Below are 23,020 nucleotides of genomic sequence, written 5' to 3' on the forward strand. Positions count from 1 at the left end.
GTGTTGGCCTCACCTTTGGGCCAGGAGTTTTAAAAGAGTTATGACTGGCCAAGAGTAATTTTTCCCACTGCAGTACAAGAAGTGGACTAAAGTGTCTGCAAGAAGCACTTAATTCATGTAAGTGATGGTCTTCGTATCAGCTTCTCTGATTCCATTAATGGTCTAAAAATAGCTGCTGAGACCGCTTGCAGTTTCTTCAGCTTTCGACTGGTGCTGGGTTCACACAAATCAACTCACACCACGAATTACTTTCGCATCAAGAGTTGCACCAACAGAGGTGCCTTAGCAGAAGTAATGTCCTTCCAGCCTCTGCTGGATGTCAAGGTGAGAACTCAGAGCAAGACCTTGCCGCTTCAACCCAGGCTAAGGACCTTATCAGCATGCCTGCAGAAAGCCACCGGCCCTTAAAGATCAAAAGAAGGTGGCAGTGGTTCGGCTGTCCTGGCCGTGAAGAACTGAGGACAGGTACCGATTTCCAAATGTCTTGTTAAGTGCTGATACAAAGTGAACTATGTTGACCCTCAAGACTGCTGTATCTTTTATTTAAAATGTGTTATTTTTATTTTTTCTCATTCGGATAATTTTTCTGAGCATTTCCTTGTAAATGACAAAATAAGACATCAGCCAAGCAACCCAACAAAAGACCTCAATTACCTCTCTTTACCCAAAACAGTCTTCCCCATTTGTGTTTCTACAAAAGGCTTGGAGAGCTGAGTGGGTCTCAAATATTGTGGTGGTACCTGAACGAATTAAAGTTCAGCAACAGCCTCTTGGCTCACACGCCTCAGAGAACCTCCTCTGCTGCTACATTACTGGGGGAGAAAGGCCAAAGATCAGGACTTTCCCATTAGGACTCTATGAGAAGAAAAGCAGAACCTTTCTACTTGCCCAGGTGTATTTCAGGTTATCAAAGAATAAGCTCTTCTATTTGTAAACTAGATCTGAGTGGGTTGCTGATTTTACCGAACGGCTGGACAACACTGCTGGTGGAAAACCTTTTACAGTAATCTCTCCTTAAGAAAGCAGAGAGAGAGAAGTGCCGTGGGTCTACATTCCAAGAAAAAAAACCTAAGGTCTCCTTTCAAAAAGAAAAATATATAAAAGCTACCACTACATTACCTCATTGCCCAAGAGACCTAGAGATCCTCAGTATTTTCTTGAAAATTATGACTCCCTTATTACTGGGCACACGCTTCCTGCATGGGAGCATTATTTACAACACCGCTCTGGCTCCCTTCACAATTCAAGAATATTTTAAGTCACGCTTCAGAAAACTCGCAGACTAGCAAGCAAAGCTTTCTGGTGTGAAAGGAGACTCGACAAACTGAATTAGTTGCAGTTTGTTAGCTCAGTTAGTAATTCTTTTTATAAGCTCTGCTCCATGCTGCCAACAGTGTTGCTTTGCTGAGTCTCAACATGATCATACTGATAACGATTCAGCATCTCACTGTCCTTCCACATACTGGCTCAATTGAACCAACAAAAAAACCCAAGTCATGTCTAAATATTTGCTTTAAAAAAGTTTTAGCAGTTTATATGATTATATGCATGTTAATTTATTAATTCTAGTCTCACAAGTGAAATGGGAATAATTTTATATGGAGTCAAATGAAAAGAAGTACATTATTGTATTTTGTCCTACTAAAGGATAAAATATGAAACTACAAGACTTTTAATAAGATGGCTGGGAACCATTGTCTTCCTATCTTTTCTTGTGTATTTTAATTAACGTATTTTCTGTGATGAAATTCATGACATTTCTTCAGAAAGCCGATGCAAATTACTCCACCGATACATTTTGTCTACTCCGTGTATGCCATACATAGCAAAATACTTACTCACTAGTAATACGATTAAAGAAATCTCCAAATGAAATTGCTGTTACCTGCGACTGTACTCTCACCCCCAGGATTTAATTTAAGCATTCCTAAAGGTACAGCTCATTCCACTTTTTTTGTTGTAGGGCGTACAGAACCCATCTTGTTTGATATCGGAAGACGCTGATGTTATTGCCTACGCTCGGGATGAAGATAAAGCCCCCGAACAAACTGCATCTCCCACAACAACGGCACTTCAGACACAGCAGAATGTCCCCTCCCATTACAATTTCTCACTGTCATCGACTCTTTCACTAACCGCAGTGAAGAGAAAAGCTCTCACTTAAGCGTCTCACTCTCCTGCAAAGCCTCTCTCTAACACGCACTAAATAAATTTCTGTGGAGGAAGCTGAATATTATCATCAGACTTCAAATACTCTCTTGTTGAAGTAATTTAAGCATATTTGCTTAAAGATGCTGCAATGGTTGATTGCTTTTTTACTAGCAGAAAATCCTTACTACTTGCTAATAAATACTTACTAATTATGTAACAGACAGGAAATTAGGAAAATGCTACGGAGCAGTTACTAAAAGCACCAAAATAATAATTCCAGCCTCTAGCTAGAGAATATTATTACTTAACCTTACTCCACAACTCATATGATGTTCATTATCACATCGGATGTGATATTTAGAAAAGACACTAGATGAGCACTGCCTATGAGTGACAGCTCAATCCTACTGATTGAGCCACGACATATTAAAAATAAGATCACATCACTTAACATGGGGATGATTAATAATATATTTAATCTCTTAGCCATAATTAATACTATGTACATTTAAATCAGCCATGTCATGTTTAATAGCTGAAAGTCAGTTTGAATAAAATAGTTAGCTTTTTAGTGATACTTGTTTTCAGAAGTCAAGCTCTGGCTGAGCTTTCTGTTTAATGTCAAAATATCCATGCTACTGTCTGCATCATGATCAAAAGCAAAAGCCTGAACCATAATGAAGATGTAAAGTGTAAACAGCCAGATGACATCGAAGACGGTTGCAAACGTCTACTTCATTCTCATTTGAACTAAACAGGAGAGAAGACTATTTTCTGTCTTTAAGGATTTTTTTCCTGCAAGATGGGACTATAACTATTTTTTGTGACAATCTGAACTTTGTTATCTTACCCATGGTTTCTGAAGTCTGACTGCCAACTACACGAAGAAGCATTGGCTGACTGCTGTCTGACCTCTGCAAAGAGGTAGAAGGAGATGATAGTGTTGTACCATTCACCTTGGCATCTGCCTGTGGCTGAAAACGGAAGAAAAAAAGACAAGATTGTTATTAACAGCTCAGTACAGTTGCACAAATCTTTATATCTCTGTATTTTCTATTTATTCCATGAATACACACAATTTTATGTCTGTTTTTAAGTAAATATATCCATGCAAACAATGCATTTGAATTCTGAATAAAAAAAGGAAGACGACTAAGAACACCAAAACATGATTTCACCTTCTCACTTGCAGCCTGTAGAAAAATCTAGTATTTTTCTCTGACTAGCCCCTACAGCTATGATTTCTTGGTATGTTGTTGTTATTGATAACGCTTCACACCCTGTTTGGAAAATTAGAGAGACCTAGAAGAAAGGCCTGAGGACTCACCTGCTCCAGCAGCTGCCTCAGCCTGTGCAGCTGTGACTCCAGCTGTTTGTTGTGATCTTCCAGAATCTGCATCCTGGCCTCCAGGCGGCCCTTGTGCTGGCGAAGCAGCTTGGCTTCTGCAATGAGCTCAGCATCCCGGGGGCTTTGTGGAGAAACTGGCATCATCTCCGGTGGGGACGGCAGTGGAGACAGTCCTTTGTGGTCATGCTGTTGCTTCAAACGGTCATACTCTGCTTGCAAGTTTCTGTTGAGAAGTAACAAGGAGATAAAAGCTTTATGAAGCCGAATAGGCTGGTGCGGGCTATCCTCTGCGTGGGGCAGTGAGCAGGCACCCTCTCTCGTGTGCTGTGATGTGTTTAACTGCCGGGGGGCAGAAGCTCACCTGCAGCACCTGCCTTTCATTCTGCTGAATCCACATGCGTGTAGGCTTTGCACGGAGCTGATATTATAGGGACCTGTGATACAAGCATTACCTAAAGGCTCTCTGCATCACCAGAATTCACAATTATTTCCCTCCCAGGGCACACCACGCAGAAGGCTGGCTGGGCTCCAGACACCCTGCCGAAGCCCGGGTACGGTCTGTCCAGGGCTCAGCCCTCCCTCGGCTTCCTGCGTTTTATCCTTCCTAGCAGAAGTCAGACTGCCTGTTTGCTTCCACGCATGAATACACTTGAGGAGTAATTAGTGCTAAAAGAGGACTTTGAGTGATCAAAGCACTTTACAAACACTAATCAAAGCGGACGCCACCTGGCCGACCTATCTGTTTTACAGATGAGAAAGCTAAGACAGAAAGGCAGCCACACAAAAAGTCAGAGCAAAACACAGAACTCAAGAGTTCATTTGCAACTCTGCTGTCGTCAATCAGGTCACATCACCCTCCTCTCTTCATATTTGCAACTGCATTTCCAGCCTAGCTCTAAAATGACTAACCTAAGATGAAGAAAAGACCAATTAGCCAATCTGTTAAACTGCACAGCATGAACCTTTGGGGCTGTAATTTCCATCTTCATTTGGACTGCCCTGTTTAGAGTGCTGCAGTCTACTGTAACTTTATGGCACTGCTAAGCTTGTGTTTTTACTCTGTAAAACTCTGCTAAAACACTCCATAGATTAATATGATCTATAGTGGTCCACACGAAAAAAATCCACCAAGCAGGAAGAGCACAGAGGGTAAGAAACTGAAACGCTGTTAGGGATAACACTGTCCAAAGGTGCAGAAATAGTAACTTGTAACACAAACTTTGTAGGCAACTGCGGCCTAATAAACTGCACTGGGATTTTGTTGCTACGATGTTCCTTTACAGCTTCCCAGAGGGGGGAAAAATGGCTCGACACTCTGGTAGCTGCTTACTCATCACAAGCAGCGACCCAGATTTTATTTTTCCAACTCGCTTTTATTTGAGGTTGTGAGAACAGGCACTTTTTGCCAGTTCTGCCTGAAAACCACAATACACGCTGACAGTTTGGTCTGGAGGCTTAATAGCAGCTCAGAAACCTCCCAATAAACTTTATTAAGCTCTAAAACACTTCTAAGGGTACGTTATTGTGACCAGAACAAGAACTAAAGCAGTATGCGTCATTTGACATGGACAAGAAAGCGATGCCAAGGACAAAGACAGGCTACTGACCGTTCTTCAAACGTACCTGTGCCCCTCAGCAGCTGCATGATGGACACGTCCTACCCTGGGACTGTGGCACCCCCCCAGAACATGACCCCTGAGGGACGTCTGACCTACATGATCCCTCCTCTGCAGAAGTTTTAAAAGGTTAAAAAAAGGAGTTGATCATTCTTAACTTCAGGTTGTTCCAAAATTCAAGATTCCTTTCTCTGATACCCACACAAAGAGGGAAGACTATGGAGAGGGTGTTTTCAAAGAAAGTTTTGCGTTTTAATGAAATACAGAGTTTCAAGTCCATGAAAATTATCTGGAAAAAAGAAAGAAGGGCTACACTGGGTGTTGCCTTCCACATGACTTAATGTCTTCTGATACTTCTAGCTGAATGAACTGGTGAATAATTAATAAAAATACAAATGGGAATAGGAATGAGCATGACAACAGTATCACACACGGTCTTATTGCAGACTAAAGTTTATACAGGATTGATCATTAAGCTTGTTTCTCATGAAGTCTGTAGACAGTGGCTATCGCTACCCCATGAGGAATTTCCCAGATGTATGATACAGTCAATACTCTACAAACAGCAGACTCAAAAGTTTGAAGTGCTGTAAAGCAAAAGATAAAATATCACCCTAAGGGAAACTAAATAAATGCACTTGGTTGTACTTACAACATAATCAGGTACCTTGCTACAAAGAAATCTACAATTATCGCCTCAACTATCAATATAGATACGTCCTTCCAGTGAGTATGGTATTGAAAAACAAGTGAGGACCAGGGAGTAATTCAGATGAAAATGCCTTCATGTCTGATACAAAATAGCTAAAAACTCTTTCTGAAAGCCTAGAGTAAAAAAAAAAAAAAAAATTGTAAAGGATATTGCATATTATCCAAGCTGAGATATGTCTGAATTCGTGAGTTCTGTAATTAAATACAGTAATATTGTTGGAACAAAGGAATGTCATTTTTAAGGATGCATGTGAGTTTGCCCAGAGCACCAGTGTCACTGAGTTTTCCAGCTGCACCTTCTCAGCCCGGCTACACAGTCCTTAGTCCAGAGAATTGAGACTCATCATAGCAACTGCTTTCAGAGCCGTAAGAGTGATATGGAGCGCAGATGATCAATAATATCGTAATAATTGGGATCTAAACATACAGGAACGAAGATCTGTATTAACATAGGGGAAAAAAGCTGAAAACTAAAGAAGAAAGAAAGAATTCAAAACCTGCTGTAAGAATATCCTAGAGGAGAGAACAATCGGCTCCTCTTCCTACCTCTGGAGTAGTTTGAAGCTGTGCAGTGAAAAAGGATTGCTGCTGCAAGCCAGGCATCCAAGGCACTGCCCACAGCCCTCAGTGTAAAGCCTCTGTGTCCCAAGGAAGGGTGCGCTCTGACATTTTCAGCATAAAATGGAACGTAAGAGAAAGGGGAGATAAAAGCATAATCCTCTCTAAATGAACGCAAAAGAACAAGCACGGGCAGTACTGGGAAACCTAGCTCCCTCCACCATACCTCAGGCTGGGTGACTTTTACATCTGGCTGTCACAAACAAACAAAGCTGCTGCAACTTCTGAGCACTGGGAAAATACATTCTACTTCGGTAAGACAAATATTCAAAGAGAACCCCCATATATTCCATTTACTATGCTTGCACCTCTTTGAAGCATTCATGAAGAAAAATAACAGAGGAAGCATGCAATGTAACCTTGATTTATGCCACTGTAAAGAGCTGCATAGTAAAGAGCTCATGAGTTATTAATCACATCTATCACTGGCAGCATTAATTGCCTGGTGACAGAAATCCTAGTGGACCCCATTTGCTGAGTAGTCCTCTCAGAGGCAATTGAGAATTTGTGAATTCGTGTTATTTCTCATGTCCCTACAGAAAATCAGTGGTCTGAAGAAACAGACAAAGCTGGTAACTGAATCACCTACCCCTGTCCCTCACTACAGTGCCAGTGTTTACTCACGATGCTTCACACTCAGAAGATCTAGTTCCTCCTCTTCAATGCCAAAATAAATACCAAAAGGAGCCACAGCATGTTCAGAAATGCATCACTTTCTCACTGTTGGCAGCTACACAGAAGGAACTTATCTGAGGAGGCCATTCATCAGTCTTCAGATTTGAAGGAACACCGTAGCTGTACAGAAACAGGGTAGCTTTGAGATTCGGGGTATTAGCGCTTCTCCAGTGGCACACAGCCCACTGCGCTCCCATTGCAAGTCAGGAAAGCAAAGGGAAGGCAAACAGCTCTGGCTGGAGATCTCATTTACTAAGTTCTTTTTATAGTACAGCTAGGAGCTGGGAGCAAAACCAGAGAACGTGAGAGAAGTCTCCCTTTTACAGAAGTATGTCAGTGACCTTGATTCAACTAAAATATTAGGAAAAAATCACTTTCTTTAGTCATTAAAATAGCAGGAAAGTATTTTAATTCTTTGCAAAAAGTTCTGAGCCTCTGTCACTGCAAAACCGTATGCTTTCTATTTAATGCTAGTACAATACATCCTAGTTAGGATAACCCATCCTACAGTATAACCTATTTAATGTGCTGCTTTAGATGGACACCAAAAATCTGTCTTCTCTGTTTCTGAAATATATTCAGTCTTAAGGAAATTTCAAAATGTTTTGGGGACAGTTTTATAATTGGGGTTTTCTCTTATACTGCAATATAGTAATAGTGTCTTCCATAGCAAGGTTACTTTATGTCTATTGAATACATATGAAATGGTCTTATCACAATATTCCATGTGATGTAAAACTCAGCATGAGTCTGAAGGCCTAATACTCAAATGAAACATTTTCACCAATTGAAAATATTCTCTAAAATGCTCACATTTTAGCAAATATAAATTATTTAACAGTCAAATTTTAGCCATAAATTATTTAAAGAAGTCATATCTGCAAGCCACAAAGCACCAAAGTCTCAAAATGCTAGCAGATAAATAATGAATATCTAACAAGAGGTCCTTGGAAGTGAAAAAAAACCCAGCCAGAACTGTGTCACAGCTAGGTTAGTTTGTAAGTCGGATAATACATTTCAGAAGAGTTCAAAATAGGCAACAGATCTTTTTAAACTGTCCAAAAGCAAAACCTCAGAATTACAATTTCAAAGAGTCTTTTTCATTTAAGTAACAAGTCAAGATGGAAATATTTGGAGACCAGAAACTGCAGCCGAAAACCAAATGGAGGTCAGAATTCAATAAACACCTCAAAACAGATGAAGAAAAGTCAAAACACGAAGCAAAAAAGCAAAGGGCTTTTTTGAAAAGCAGGAAACTGCGGAGAGCAGAAGAAAAAGAGAAATGACGATGAAGCGTTTTGAATATCATAGTATTGCTTCTTGTTGGTACTTGATGCAGCTTTCCCAAGAGCTGCTGAAAAGTGACCGCATGTGCTGACTCTAACTGTAAAATAGTACAAGATACAGCAGAGAGACCTAAGTCTTCACTGTCAAAAACCATCAGAAGTGTATGCAACAAAAGTTGTGTCGACACAGGCAGGAAAGGATGACTGTTTATCTAACACCGCTAGCTGCCCAGCCACTTGCCTTCCCAGCCGTAAGCACCACATCCAGCTCAGCACCGGCAAGGAGACGCGCTCCGGCAACAAGACCCGAGGTATTTACGATGGAGGTGAAACAGTTCAGGTGCTTTAAGGCTGGGCTGAGGACCGAGCGGTCACAACATGATTTGCATCATGTTCAGCTCATTTCCAAGCAACAGATTCACTGAGTCTTCATGCTGCGGCAATAAACGACGTTTACTCAGAGGGCATTTTTAGGATCAGCATGGGAAGGAATATGTGTTCACCCACTGGAACCAGGTTCGCACAAGGAATTAGGTCCCAGGTTGTTGATTACCTTTGGCAACAGCCAAAAAAGGTTTGCACCAACTCAAGGGAGGAGAAAGACCAGAAAACAGAAATCTAAAGCAACAAGACTGTTTTTTAAAGGTACATAAGTTATATGAATGGCTCCTGACTGACCCTGTCTGAACAGCTCATTTTTCTGAATAGGAGTCAGTGTTTGCTCCATAAAATCATAGTTATCTGGCCGTGACAAGCTACCAGAACAACAAGAACTTGTTCGTTTTTGAGCATCCACCTCACATTTTAAGTACAAGTTATTTATAGCAGATTGCAGAGACAAAAGTCATGATTTTGTCATAATCAATGAAAATCACAGCAGCGTGACCTCCATGCTGTCCTACAGAAAGAGACCTCTCTGTCCCTGCTGCATTGAGACCTGAAGCATCCACAAAAGGCGAGGTTGCCTGTGGTGGCATCCCGTCCACGACTGTGCCTCCAGTAGTACAAATGAGAAAACAACAGGCTATAACCAAGCTTACAGTCTACAGCTCTTGTTTAATTCAGGATTGGCAAACTTCAAAACAGATATTTTTAAGGTGTGATTCTTGTCAGAGATCTTTTAACACGCTATTCCTTGCTAGTAGTTGTTATATTAAATAAAGCTCGTACTAACATTTAAGGCATAAACCCCAAAAAGGAATTTTTTAGCCTATTTAGCTATCTAACTCCATGTTATACTAGTTTTCATATAGCACCTTTCTAATCTAGAACTAGGCTGCTTTAAAAGCCATCCTCCTTTCTGGTGGGCAGCTTATCTTGTATACAGACAGAAAAGCATTATGAATTTTTTTCTTCTTCCATGATTCACTACTTAATGCTGTTTAAAAAAATAACACCCCTCCCCTGAAAATTAAGCTATCTTATTATCTGTACTGCACTCATTACCCAATACTGCCTAACTACGGAAGTCCAGAAAATGCAAAGTATGATGGCTTATTTCAAAATACTGGTTTTCCTCCACTTTGGAAAGTACTTGGGCTTTGTGTGCTATGTAGTAGGAAGTTTAGGGTTTATTTCAAACCAAATCTCACTGCTGTTCAGTGAGCAAGAGCTTTGTTTACTACAGCTTTCTTCGTGAAACACTTTTCTCATCCTTGACGCCTACCGATCCTCTATGTTCTCCCAAATCCTCCTGATAAGAAGTGTGTGATGGAGCCACTGTAATTGATTAGTACCATCCAAAGAAGACATGCATGGAGACAAGATCTATGACATTGCCAACTCTTGCATTATTTTCTTGACACACCTAAGGTAAATGATTACTGCATTAAACCCTCAATGTAAAGAAAAGTACCTAGCTCTTAAAGAAGCAAGAAAAAAGAGCATGAAAATGCCAACAGACTGTACCATAAAAGCTGAAGATAGCAGAAAGCAAACAAACTCTTTTTTTTGTAGATCTAAATCATTTCTATTTTACAGTCTAATTTTGGTAGTTCACAGTTGCAATTACGAAACTGCCAGGGTCAAGATCTACCAGTTTTTATGCTGATGGCCCAAGACTCCAGAGTACCGTGGAAAGAGGACTGCAGTGTTGTGATGCTGCAAGAATCCAGTCAGTGGGTTTTTTGTGATTAACGAAGATGACTTCAATTAAACATGAAATTAAAAGTGGTAAATGATACTTGGTATTGAAAGGCTAAAGAAATGGCAACAAGCAACACCAAACAAATAGAAAGAAAAGATGACCCAACTTTTAACCACTATGAAAGTACTCATTAGTCGGAAGAAAATGCAACTTTATAACTCATTCTACCCCTAAAAATGCTATCAAAGTGAACTCTATCTAACTGTACAGTACAATTATTTCACAGATTCTTTACTTCATATGAATTGAGATCATTTCAAAACCTCATGTATCCCAGTGACTAACCTTTCTGAGAAAAGCCTGTCTTTCCAAGAACCTCCACCTGTCTTTTCCAGAAAGGGGTGCAGAAATCTGCACACTCTTCCCTCATGTAACGGTAAAATAAAGTAACACTGGTATGAAGCTCATTACTATCACGGAAATAAAGGAAAACAGTAGAACAGAAGGAAATATTATGAAACACAGCCAGCAGAGCCTGTCACAGGTGGCACCATGAGTACTAGGTGACCCACGTATGTCTTTGAAGCTTGCCATTTTGGAGGTTTTGTGAAAGAACCAGTGCTGACTCGTCACCGCACTGGAAGCGGGAACGAGTTAACAACAATAGGACGTGAGCCCCATCGCTTATAGAGAGAAAGCTTTCGTTTGCCCCTGCAGCGTGCGCCTGAGGGCTGCGGCAGCTGCCGGCATAACCCACCTGTTTTCCTCCTCCAGGTCTGCGAGGATTCTCTCCAGTTCCCCTCTTTCCTCACTCTCCAGAGAAATCAGGATCTGGGCAGGGCTTCGGGGCTGGCTCAGGGGGGACTCCTGGTTCAGACTTTGGCAGTAATGCTGGATTAACAAGTGTTCGTCATCGCTGGAAAACAGAGGAGGATAAAACAGGCTGTTCCCTTCCTCATTTTTAACTTTGCAGTGAATATGAGGAGATGATTCACTCCCAGTCTCTCATTTCTTACAAAGAGATTTGCTGAACTCTTTGTAACAAACAGCAGAGCAATGTATCTTAAAGCAAAATCTGCTGAACTGTTTCACTTACTCTCTGATAATTTTCCTTCTCTGCAGAGTCCACCTCTCTTCCCCTCTGCTTCTCACATACTTACAGCCAAGTTTTGCCATAGCTGACAACCTCAGCTTTCTTCTTTTGCCTAACTTCAATTAGGAATTTGCTTGATAAAAAAGGCCATCTTCTGCTGCCTGATTTGTGTTGTGGAAGAATCATTCAAGCAAAGGCAAGGCATTTATTTTTACACCTACAAACTCTCCTTATGTAATAAAGGTGTCCTCTATTTATCTATTTTTCTCTATAAAACTGTAAATGAGGTGAAATAAAAAAATATTGACTTAATCTAATGAAATTACATTATTTTTCACTGAGTTTGTTTTGGTTTGTTTTTGTTGTTTGTTTTTTTTTTTAAATTACAAGTGATGCACACTGTCAGAATACAAATATATTCTATTTAATACATATGATCTCTTTCTTTATTTCTATTGCACCACAGCTCCCCAGCATTTGAAACAGAAACATCGCTGGAAGAGAAAAGCAAATCAAATTCTGAAGATCTTGACCACCTCCCAGAATTACATGGGTGTTTTAGGTACTAAGGAGATACATCCAGGCCCTCATCTATGCAGCTAACACCAGCATTAACTGTGAGAAACCACGGAAGGTTTCTCTTGACACCACAAGTCAAGGACAGAAAAAAAATGACACTGCTGTTGTGAATCTTGTTTTTCTGGTAGCACTTGCTTACAACAAAATAATCCAGTCTAGTTTTTTTCTGTTACGTTTGTAATCCATAATTTTAACAGGCATTTTGAATAGCTGTTATTGTTCAAAAATTAGAATTTTCCTTGTTTCCATTTTGTTTCTGTAAATGTTAATGATGCCATTTTACAGATGGCAGGAGTGCTAAAGCAACGTAGAGCACATTAACATTAGTTCATAAAAGGCAAATATTAATTTTTCACAACAGGCATCCTTTCTTTTTCCTAAACAGAATTTTAAAGGCTTGCCAGTTCCTAAATTTATACTTTTCATGGAACACTTCAACTGTGATTTCCTTCAAACAACTGCTTTGTATTTATAAATATCCTGATGCACCTTAAGTGAATTAACAGTGAAAAAGTGACATAACTATTGCAATATAATGTCACTTTGCAAGACATACTCTTTTTGTGTGATTTTCAGCCTGCACATTTTATACATAATTGCAATGACACTACATATTGAAATGTTTTGTTGTAAATGTACACTTTATCTCTTTATTTCCCTCCTTTCCTGTCTCCATCTATCGCTCTAATTTCAATTATAAGCTCGATAATTCAAAGCCCAGAAGAACGTCAACAAATAATACTTAAGCATAACCTGACAAACAAAACTGAAAGAATTACAGCTGCAAATTCATGATGAGCTTTGATTTTGCTGCAATTTGTATCTGGATCATATTTCTTCCAAAATTCAGAATGTACACATTTCTTTTCATTTTAATAGTACAAACTGAGTAACAAACTGGACAGTCAGTGGTTAACTTATTAGCTGAATCATATTAATACAACTTTTAATTAACCAAAGAATGAATTGAACAGGAAGACCAAAGTGTAATACAAAAGATACTGCTTACATATGATTTTGTGACTAAGGACACCGAAATATTAAAGCGGGAACAGGAAATTCCATATATACTAGCATTAATACTATCCATAACAATACAAAATTGTCTTACAACTTGGAAACAAAGTTTTCATTAACTACGTGAAACCAGACTGACACTGCGTATGCATTAGTTCTGAGGTGTCATTTTAACTTTCTCCTTTTTGAACCAATATATTAGAACAATGTACTTGGGTTGTACAGGGGATTTTCTTTCAAAGTTGGTAGGTAACAATCCTACCAAATCAAAAGAGAAACTATTTTGAAAAAAAGAAACAGCTTTATTACTATCCAAGAACATCTCACAGGCTCACAATCAACCTTACAAAATACTAATGATTTGGAATCCCAATTTAAGTGAATGAAAACTGGCCAGAGTACTGTGCTTTAAAGGATCGCTACAAATTAAACAAGAGAAGATTCTGTCTGAATTTTCAAAAAAATCCACCCCTTAAACTGTGATAAGGATGAGATTATGTAGAACAGCAAAACCCACTTTTAGAAAAGGTGGTATTTGATTTTTTTTCGTATTTGATTGACTTAGAATCTCTGCTATGGCTTCTCCTACACAGTTAATTAGCTAAGACCAAATTTTCAAGTATGACAATGACTTATGTGCTTCCATCCTGTTTTCAGAAACATTACTCACAGTTAGTTTTCTAGTTCTATGTCCTTTCATTCAGAGAATAAACAAGATCAAGAAAATCATGAGAGGAGAAATATATTATCGTGTCAGAAAACCACAAAAAGGTGTCAGTGTGACATTAGATTGAACTATATTTAAAAATTAAAACTTTTATTTATGACTTTACATTTAAAGTAGTACAAAGAATGCTTGTCAGTGATCTGTCCAACTTAAAGTTTACTACTTTATAATATTTCACAGTGAGGATTCCTGGCTTGCACTTGCAATGTATTTCAGGTATTTGTAGACCAAAGATTTATGTTTAGCCCCACTAACCTTTTGAATTACACTTGGCCCACATCATCATTTTCTAGCTTACAGGAATTTAACCATGATTAAGCTTGCAATACAGATAGAAGTGTTATCTTTTTATCTTTGTCCTTAAAACACATCAGATGATGACCATTTTTTCCAAGTAATATGGGAACTATTTGCTGAATAAATCAGTAATTTGTTGGAAGAAATTAGTAATTTTAGTTCTGAAGGTATCCATCATCTGTTGCATAAATTTGGTGTTAAGCTATAAGCCGTAAATCTAGACACTACAATACAAATTAAAAGAACATGAGTTCATCATTAAATTGAACCAGATGTGGTACATACACAGCCATGCAAATACAGCACTACAGAACTTCATTACAAGTTATTAACCTTCACAAGAAAACACGTCACAAATATTAAAATACCCTACTTACATGCTCTCATTAGGTGAAATACTGTCATTTAGATAAGAACCATTGGTGTTCTCCATTTCTGCTAGCCTGTGGAAAAATAAACAAGACTCATTAAAATCAATTAAGTTTTCCAGAAACTTTATCTGCTCTAACATTCCTGAAAGAATTGAAGAACGTGACGTTGTTCATGAAATTGAAACTCAAATTAATTTACACTCACTGTTGATTACCAAAAAGTTTTACAATAAGCTATCGCAAAGGATTGGTTTTTTGTTACAATGACCTGGCTAAACTCACTTCTAAGTTTTCAACCCTTTCTCTGAGGTTATATTCCACTCCTCATGATTAATTCCACAATCAAAGAAAGGCCTTAAGATGCCAGGGGATAACAGAAATTGCTTTGTACCTGGCAATGCCATCATCAGAACTGTAACGATCAGTCATTTCTCATTGGTTTTCAACACTCAGCCCCTCCTATACATCCTGCATAATTCAGAAATACCTCTCCTGATCAAGTGATTTTGGAGAAGAGGAGGTTGGAATAACCATTTTTCATTACCTCAACCCTTGCAAATTTGCTCGTCTGGTGGAAAAACATTTTCATATTTGTACAATTAACGCACTTTTTGATTCTTAAGAGCAGTATGAAAACAGACAAGTGAACTAAAGCAGCGATATACGACTATTTTAATCCTCCAAATCAGGGAAAAATCCTGTTTGTGGTATTCCACAAGGTGAATTACTTAACATTAAAACAGTACTTGAGATTCATATAGAGTTTGGAGGTTTCTGCTCTTATGATTTGTATGATTACACCAGGGTCCGTATTAAAAGCAAAACCCTATGTAGAAACATAGAGTCACAGAATGGTTTGGGTTGGAAGGGACCTTTAAAGATCATCTAGACCACCCCCCCCCCGCAACGAGCAGGGCCATCTTCAACTCGATCAGGTTGCTCAGAGCCCCGTCCAACCTGACCTTGAACATTTCCAGGGATGGGGCATCTCCCACCTCTCTGGGCAACCTGGGCCAGTGTTTTATCACCCTCATCGTAAAAAATGTCTTCCTTACATCAAGTCTGAACCTCCCCTCTTTTCGTTTAAAACCATTACCCCTTGCCCTATCACTACAGGCCCTATTAAAAAGTCGGTAACCTGAATGCACAGCTTAACGAAGACCCCACAGGACCTAAAGGCCACTTCTGACCACACAGGTGCTCTGGCATGCAAGTTAGTCGACAGGCTGGTTAACAGCAACCACAAACCATGCTCTGCATCCCAGAGCCTGGCAAGCAAAACCCCAAACCCTATGGTTCTTTAAGAAGTGCTCAGGTAGCAGCTAGCCTTTGGGATTTTTTTGTTAAAAATGATTGTTCAGAGAAAGATCTGCCTAACGTCCAGCTGGTCTCATACCTGCTAGCATAATGTTCAATGCGTGAATGAGTATCATCATGTGAAAGCTGAGGGGACGAGGCAGGCCTATAAGGCAGAAAACACTGATTAATCACAAACAATACCCCTTTAAAAGTAAAAAGACACTTAGCTATGCCTATACCCTCACATCTCTATGCCTTATGCTTACGCTATGTTTGATAAACAGCAAGTTACAACTCCAGGCGCTGCGAGTGCCTCCTCAAGCCATCGGTGCAATGTTTTGCGGTACCACACCGGGGATTTTGACCATTTTGCAATCCGTCTGTTGCAACGACACTTCTTCACACCAATACCCGAAGAACCCTTTTCCAAAGGATTTATAGAAGAGCTTTCGTCCTGGTTTTCCCTTCGCACCTGCCTCCTTCATTGGTAATTCTGCTCCACACACAGCCCTGCGCTGGCTGCAAAAGCCCTGCTGGGAACCTCTCCTCTGCCCCCCGCCCTGCTCCAGTGCCTGCTTCCAGCACTTCCCACTTAAAAAAGCCCTTAAGGACTACTCCACGAGCAACGAGAAATAAATACAAGAAACATAAAATGTCTGAAATGAGCCTTTAATAACACACTGCAGACACTGACGATTTTGCCTAGCGTCTTTCCAGAGTTGCAATCTGAAACGTAGATCAGTGTGTTATACAGGAGGACACTGTCAACCATTTTGGGTTTTCTGCCTGACAAATCAGATGGTGTGAGGTCCTCTTCACTTTTTTGTTGATGAAAACAATTAATGGGACTTTCCTCATCAATTAGAGTATTGTTTCTTACAGCCTCAACTCTGGAAAACATCACCATTGAATTATGTTGCCTACGCAGTTCAGAGAGCACCCTTTGCTGCCATGTGGGATTTTGCCAATCTACACACATCAGGAGGTGCTGGAATAACAAAAAATGATGCAGCTTCCCAAACTGTATGACAATCTTGTATTTTAGCTAAATTTCAACTTCTCTTTATTTCGTCTCTGCCGACTCTCCTTCTGGAACTCCTGACTGAGGAAGGACTTTCCCCCCATTTTAAATAGTTGGATACTGTGGTTCAGGCTGCGTCTGCCCAACAGGGATTGCACTGCATTGCAAGAGCAGGTAAGTTTTGTATTTTTACTGGTTATAACCAAAACTGTAATAATCTTGTGGTTTGTAATGCTCCCATGTTAGGAGTGTGATAATCCTGCAGTAAATCTACTAGATTGGTCATCTGCCAGTTTTCTAATCAGCCTGCAAAGGGCTCTAGGAAATTAGGGTCCTTCCGAATTCATAGAGCTGTATGCTGGGTACACAAAATTCATCATCATTAATGTCTCTTCTTACAGAACAGCAAAGGTTTTTTCTTTAAGACATTACAGGCCGAGTATCACGAATCTCATTTTGTCTGAAATGAGCTCTGGCCTCCCACTGTACTTTTACCCATCACATGTTCAATCATTACCGCAGCACACCAGAGGATAAATACTCAGTTCAGAGAGTTCCTCAGTACAGCAGATTCATGAGGATGGGCAATTGCTTTTCTGCAACTTGATACCCTATTTTGTGTAAGAACATCTACACTGAAGGGGAGGGAGGGGGAAAGGATGCAATTTATCTAGAACAGCGGATTATGGAGCAAGATAACAATGGTTTTCTGATAAATTGATGCTATCCCCATTTTTTTTTTTGTTGGACATACAGTAGCTGTTAAGCTGGTCTAAGCTGGTACTATCAATGAAAGAAGAGGTCTTGGTTTCAACACACACAAATGTTGCTGCTAATACTCTGTGTAGACTAGGAAATCTGTGTTAAAAGCAGCTTTAGTTTTGAGCTGGATCATTCTCCTAGTCCCTCTTACCCTGGCATTGCACATGTATTTGTACCAACGTGAAGGAAAGGACAGCACTTGGTTGGGACCAACTGGGCAATGAAGAGATGTCCCTTTTGGCAGTAGAGCAAGGCAAAAGACAGGCCTGACTGCATGATCGCATACGTGCTGCCTTGAAACTAAGCTTCAATTTCAAAAGTGAACAAGGTGTGTTTTTTATATATATATATATATATATGTATATACATTTTAAAGACAACACAGTGTTGTGTAACTTGTTGAAGCTGATTCTGTCTCTCCGTAAACTGCAGGCAGGGCATGAAGCTACATTTCCAGGTTTGTCTCCACTTCAGAACATACTGCAATGGAGATCTACCTCAAAGAGCTTTTTAGAAGTTTGCTTAAGAAAGCAAACCTGTTGAGAAGCACTGCAGTCTTTGTGTTGAATTTAGCTGCTCAGATGTACACTTTTGCCAGTATCTGAGCAAGCTTGAGAACGACTGTGCTGCATTGCAGGCTGTTATGTAGACATACTCTTAGACGACCATCTGTGCTAGAGCTCGCTGTCTTTCCTTTCTGAGCACACGTACTCAACCCACCTAATCAGTTTGAACAGGCAGCATGAAGGCTGAGAGACACAGCCAATATTTAGCCAAGATAACCACCCCTTCACAAGGGCTCCACAGCTGCATTGCTCAAGCTGGGGTCTGCAGGAACAGCCTGGGGAATTCCACTCAAGACAAGTGGCGATTGAGTGGCAAATACCACCTCCTGCAATTCCCTGCACCCCCAAAGACCTGGCTGGCAGAACAAGGGCAGTTTTCTTGCTGTTCAGCATTTCAGTTGATGCTTCTTGAATCACGTAAATTGTATTTGTGCCACTGACAGCCCATAGTCCAAGTAAAAAGACACAAGTTCTCACAAAAAGCATGAGCTGTCCCTTTAATGCCTGGCAAGCAGAATATATGTGCAAAATACTGGATAATAAGCAGTCAGAATCACTAACTGCTAACAAAAAATATACATGTATGTATTTATAAACAGTACCATGTATACCATAGGATAGCACTGGCATTGCTGAACGCTGCCAAGTTATGCTCTTCTGGAGTACTTTGAAGATTACCAGAAAACTGGCATGAAAGCACCAGAAAAAGGCAAGATCTTAGAAAACATGGGAAAGTTTTATGATAACCAGCATAAGAGGTTTGACTGCCAAAGTTGGAATCGGCCCTGTAACTGAGAAACAGCTTTAAATCTGGATAGCTCAGTAACTTGTGCTGTAAGGCTGGTGGTCTATCACAAAAGAAAGGAACAAAGTTAGCAGAACAAAATGAAGAGCAATGCTTTCCAGCCACTATTCATTTCTTCATTTTCTGCTTTCTTGTCAGACCAGATGAAATGATTGTGCTCAGGAAGATACCTGAGTTGGTCTGATAAAGGGTGCAACCTCTCTGTACAAGTCCTGCTTCTCGGTATTTCTCAAGTTTTCTTAAGTATTACAGGCGAGTTAAACTCCCTGTAGTATATGACACCAAACCTTTGGTGTGAAGGTATCGGTGTAGGCATACCATGATGTTATTAATGTAAGTAACTAGAGTTAAGCATGTTATGGCAGCTTAATTTCATGTTATGTCAGACACAGCAACGGCATTCCATATTATCCAAGCTTTCCTTAAATGTTACTATTAACTTTGCAATTGTTCTAAAGGGTAAGAAATCTAGATCCACAGTTGACTATATAGTATGCTCCAGTCGTTCACAGATGCATTTATAAACGAAGTGCATCCTAAAGTTCAAAGCCCCTCTATTTCAGTCTGGCTCCAGCCTTTTGGCATTTTCTGTGGGTGAATCCTCAACCATATGAGGTCTGCAGTACCAGGCGTGTTTCTTGGTTGCTTAAATTTCCTAGAGGTAGAGCACTTCACTTGACTTCCCAATGGTTTGTGCTCCAAACGAAAATTATAAATCAATATTCCAATGTATACACTTCACTATTGTTTATTCTACCAAAAATTCAATGAAGGTGCAAGCCATATACATTTCACCATGTAGAAATATATAAAATTCTATTTATTAGTTTCTCATTAGTTATCAATATGTGAATTAAAAATAATCCTTATTTAACATTATTCTAAAATCATCCATGTAACACTAGTAGTAGCAAATGCCACAATGGTAAGTATATATATATATATATCTCTAGTTTATGCTGAGGGTATTACTACAACAGTAAGACAATGTACGTGCAGGAATGGTGCAAGAATGAAAATCCATTTCATAGCTGAAAAATCCTGCTTTTTTAACTTCTGAAAAAAACACAGTAAACATTTCACCATTTCAACCTGCCTTCACAAATCTTACTGTATCTAAAAAACTGCAATAACATATCCAGTAAGCTTCGGATTAATTGGGGCACATGAGTGTGCATAGTTGCGCATCATAAAACCGAATAGCTTTATCTACAAAACAATGTCATTCCTGAAACCGAATTAAAACCATCCAGTTCAATTTCTATCTTTGAAAAAGCATTTAGTATACATTCAGAGGGATCGACACTTATTCAGAAACACAGGCTTTTAAACGACAAACTCTCATAAGCATTAGTAGGACTGCGCCAAAATCCCTGTTAATTCGATGAAAATACATACTCCCGAAAGAGTATACAGTACACAATCCACGATTGCTGGGAACTCCTGGATTTATCCCATTCTATTCATCTGGGATCAAAACATTCCTTCAGAGAGTGCACCAAAGAAAATAATCATAAAGAAAGAAGGAAATGAACTTATGTAAAACTAAACAAAGAAACAAACAAAAAAAAAAGTGAGGGAACGCAGCAGCAGTAGCAGCAGCAGCACACTTCAGCAAAAGTACTCACGCAGAATCTACTGGCCAGAAGTTGATCAGAGTAACAGGACTGCAAGACAAAAAATGAGGAGGTGAAGAGAGAGGCAGAAGAAACTCAGCAGCAAAATAACTACAGAAAGGTTTTGTAAAAAAACAAAACAAAACACAACAACTAAAAAACAGAAATCCAACAGACCAACATGAATGACTGTGAAGAGCAACCAACCAAAAAGTGAGAAAAAAATTGAAATCTAAAATTAAAAGAGAGAAAGAGAGAGAGCGAGAACAAGCTGTGTGCAATTGCCATTAAACTGATTAAACTTGTAAAAAAAACCAAAGGGAACTGGGTTAACTCATTGATTTCTCCATGTGCATCATTATTGCTTTTTTTCCCATAAAGACATCAAAGCCATTTAATAAGACTAAATTTATAGGGTGAGAAAAGAAGCAATCAGCTGGGAAGCTTGCAAACACAGTAGCCTAATTAAAAAAATAAAAACCACGGAAAGATACCCATTTGGAAAAAAATAAAAATTTAATGAAGAGATCATTAGTCTCCGAATTGCCATATCAAACTTAGACGTTTATAAGGCTGTAAGACGGTAAGTATTTTTCTTTTACTAACTGAAGTTGAAGTTCCTGTATAAAAACAGGTGAAAACAGATAAAGGCAATGGCAATTGGAATCCCAGCTTGTGTTTTCCTGCCAGCCAAGGTTAACAGAAATGAAAGAAATAAAGAGGCTTTATGCATTTAGGAAGTGAGGGGAGTTGGCACCAGCTGGGGAGCTCAAAGAGCATACCAAATGAATTGCTACTTAGACACTTTAGAGCTACTCACGTTTCCATGTTGTCTCCCTCCAAGACAGTTTGCACAGGCAGGTAGCCCATTCGTGGGTGCTTTGCAAAGTATCTTTTTGTTCGAAATTTGTTTTTTAGTACCTTGGCAAAGTCACGGACATCTTCTCCTGAAGTTGTCTGAAAGCCACAAATCACAATGAAATCATCTTTCATGAGGTTATTACGGATTTTCGGTTGCCTCTTCCTTTGCTGGGTCATTTGGAAGAGCTGTGGCCACACCAAGCAGAGCTGCCAAGGGCTTGACCTCCAGAACTGCACATTTTATCTATCACTGTCACTTTACAATGTACTACACAGCGACACTGCTACTGGGGAGGAAGGAGGAAAAAGGGAAGCTCCAAAACCCCCTGACAGGCTCATGCCTCATCTCAGGTGATGTCAAGAGGACAAGCAATCATTAGACAAGAATTTGTCATTTCCTCAACTGGCTCAGGGGACTCTTTGCCTGTTTTTTGTTCAGCACTAAAATGGCTGTAACGGAGGACATACAGCTGGTCCGCGTGTCCAGCTAGCTGCTTCACTGGCTGGATCCTGACTCTTGCCACACACTCGTCACTTACATCCCATGGACTTGTCAGTCCACAAAAGTCAGACCTGTACTCTTGGCACGTTTTCTTTCCAGTTTCCCTTCTCAGCCTCCTCTGCCATTAATATTGTGATCAAAGAGAAACAAAAAGCAGGTGAGAGCTGCTGAAAATTCTTAGATCAGTTATTTCTTCCTGCGCCTGTTTAATCTGAAGCTAGCAAGCATTTAAGATCAATACCCTGAGGAGAGTACAATTTGCACAAAGTTTTCTACTCCTTTGCCTGCAGTCGGCTTTCCTTGCGGCTGCAGAGACCAGCAGAGGAGTGCAAAGTGGAATTAGTTTCCTAAAGACCAGAATGAGCCAGGAAGAGTTCAAAGGATGTCTGCTGGGAAGATGCAAGACTTCTTGCGAGCCTGATTAAGAGTCAGGCGATTTTCTGAAGAATTTAATGGAAGACTTCAGTTACTTTAGTCAGCCTGAACTCCCTTCTCTGCACCTCGCAGAGACACTCAACTCTGAAATACTGCTCCTCTACAGTAAAATTAATTCTTCCTGACCCACATAATGATATTGCTTCTCCAGTGTATCTAATGTGAAGGAAAGAAATGACGGAAAAGTTAATCTTTCTGACATTTTTTAATGAGTTCTATGCCTTCTATTTAGAGAGGAAGGAGGTGCTGGGACCTATCATTCAAGCCAACCTTCACAGAGCTGCTGAAACAGATGCATATATTTTTAACGACTGCCTGGGTAGAAAAATTAAGGATGCCTTGAAAAATAATCTGCAGAAAGACTGAAATGCATTAACAGAAAGGAAAAATATTATCCCTACTCACGACACCTACAAACTTCATGTAAAGCTGGAAAGAATTTGGCTCGCTTTCCGGTCAGTTTGTCTGGTAGGAAAATTCAGTGTGAGCAATGACTGGCAGAGAAGTGACACAGCAGAACCTACAAGCCACTACAGCAGCATCTGCATTTTCAAGAAACTGAGATAATTCTCAATAAT

The 23,020-nt window shown here is 39.7% G+C and overlaps 1 protein-coding gene across 28 annotated transcripts in view; it reads right to left on the minus strand.

Moving 5' to 3' along the window:
• Positions 1 to 23,020, minus strand: part of DMD (dystrophin) — a 1,317,358-nt gene that overhangs the window by 18,764 nt on the left and 1,275,574 nt on the right. For 21 of the 28 annotated variants that reach the window (XM_052795054.1, XM_052795067.1, XM_052795065.1 and 18 more), the window contains 7 exons: positions 21,465 to 21,601; positions 20,657 to 20,695; positions 15,972 to 16,037; positions 14,582 to 14,647; positions 11,249 to 11,407; positions 3,479 to 3,722; positions 3,002 to 3,125 (listed from right to left, as the gene is read on the minus strand). In XM_052795054.1, the coding sequence (XP_052651014.1) occupies positions 3,002 to 3,125; positions 3,479 to 3,722; positions 11,249 to 11,407; positions 14,582 to 14,647; positions 15,972 to 16,037; positions 20,657 to 20,695; positions 21,465 to 21,601 (835 nt within the window). Of the gene's footprint in view, positions 1 to 3,001; positions 3,126 to 3,478; positions 3,723 to 11,248; positions 11,408 to 14,581; positions 14,648 to 15,971; positions 16,038 to 20,656; positions 20,696 to 21,460; positions 21,602 to 23,020 lie in introns of those variants that run through there. The other 7 variants (XM_052795057.1, XM_052795079.1, XM_052795081.1 and 4 more) reach the window with 4 other exon arrangements.

The sequence above is a fragment of the Harpia harpyja genome, chromosome 8 (assembly GCF_026419915.1).
Source record: "Harpia harpyja isolate bHarHar1 chromosome 8, bHarHar1 primary haplotype, whole genome shotgun sequence".
Lineage (NCBI taxonomy): Eukaryota > Metazoa > Chordata > Aves > Accipitriformes > Accipitridae > Harpia > Harpia harpyja.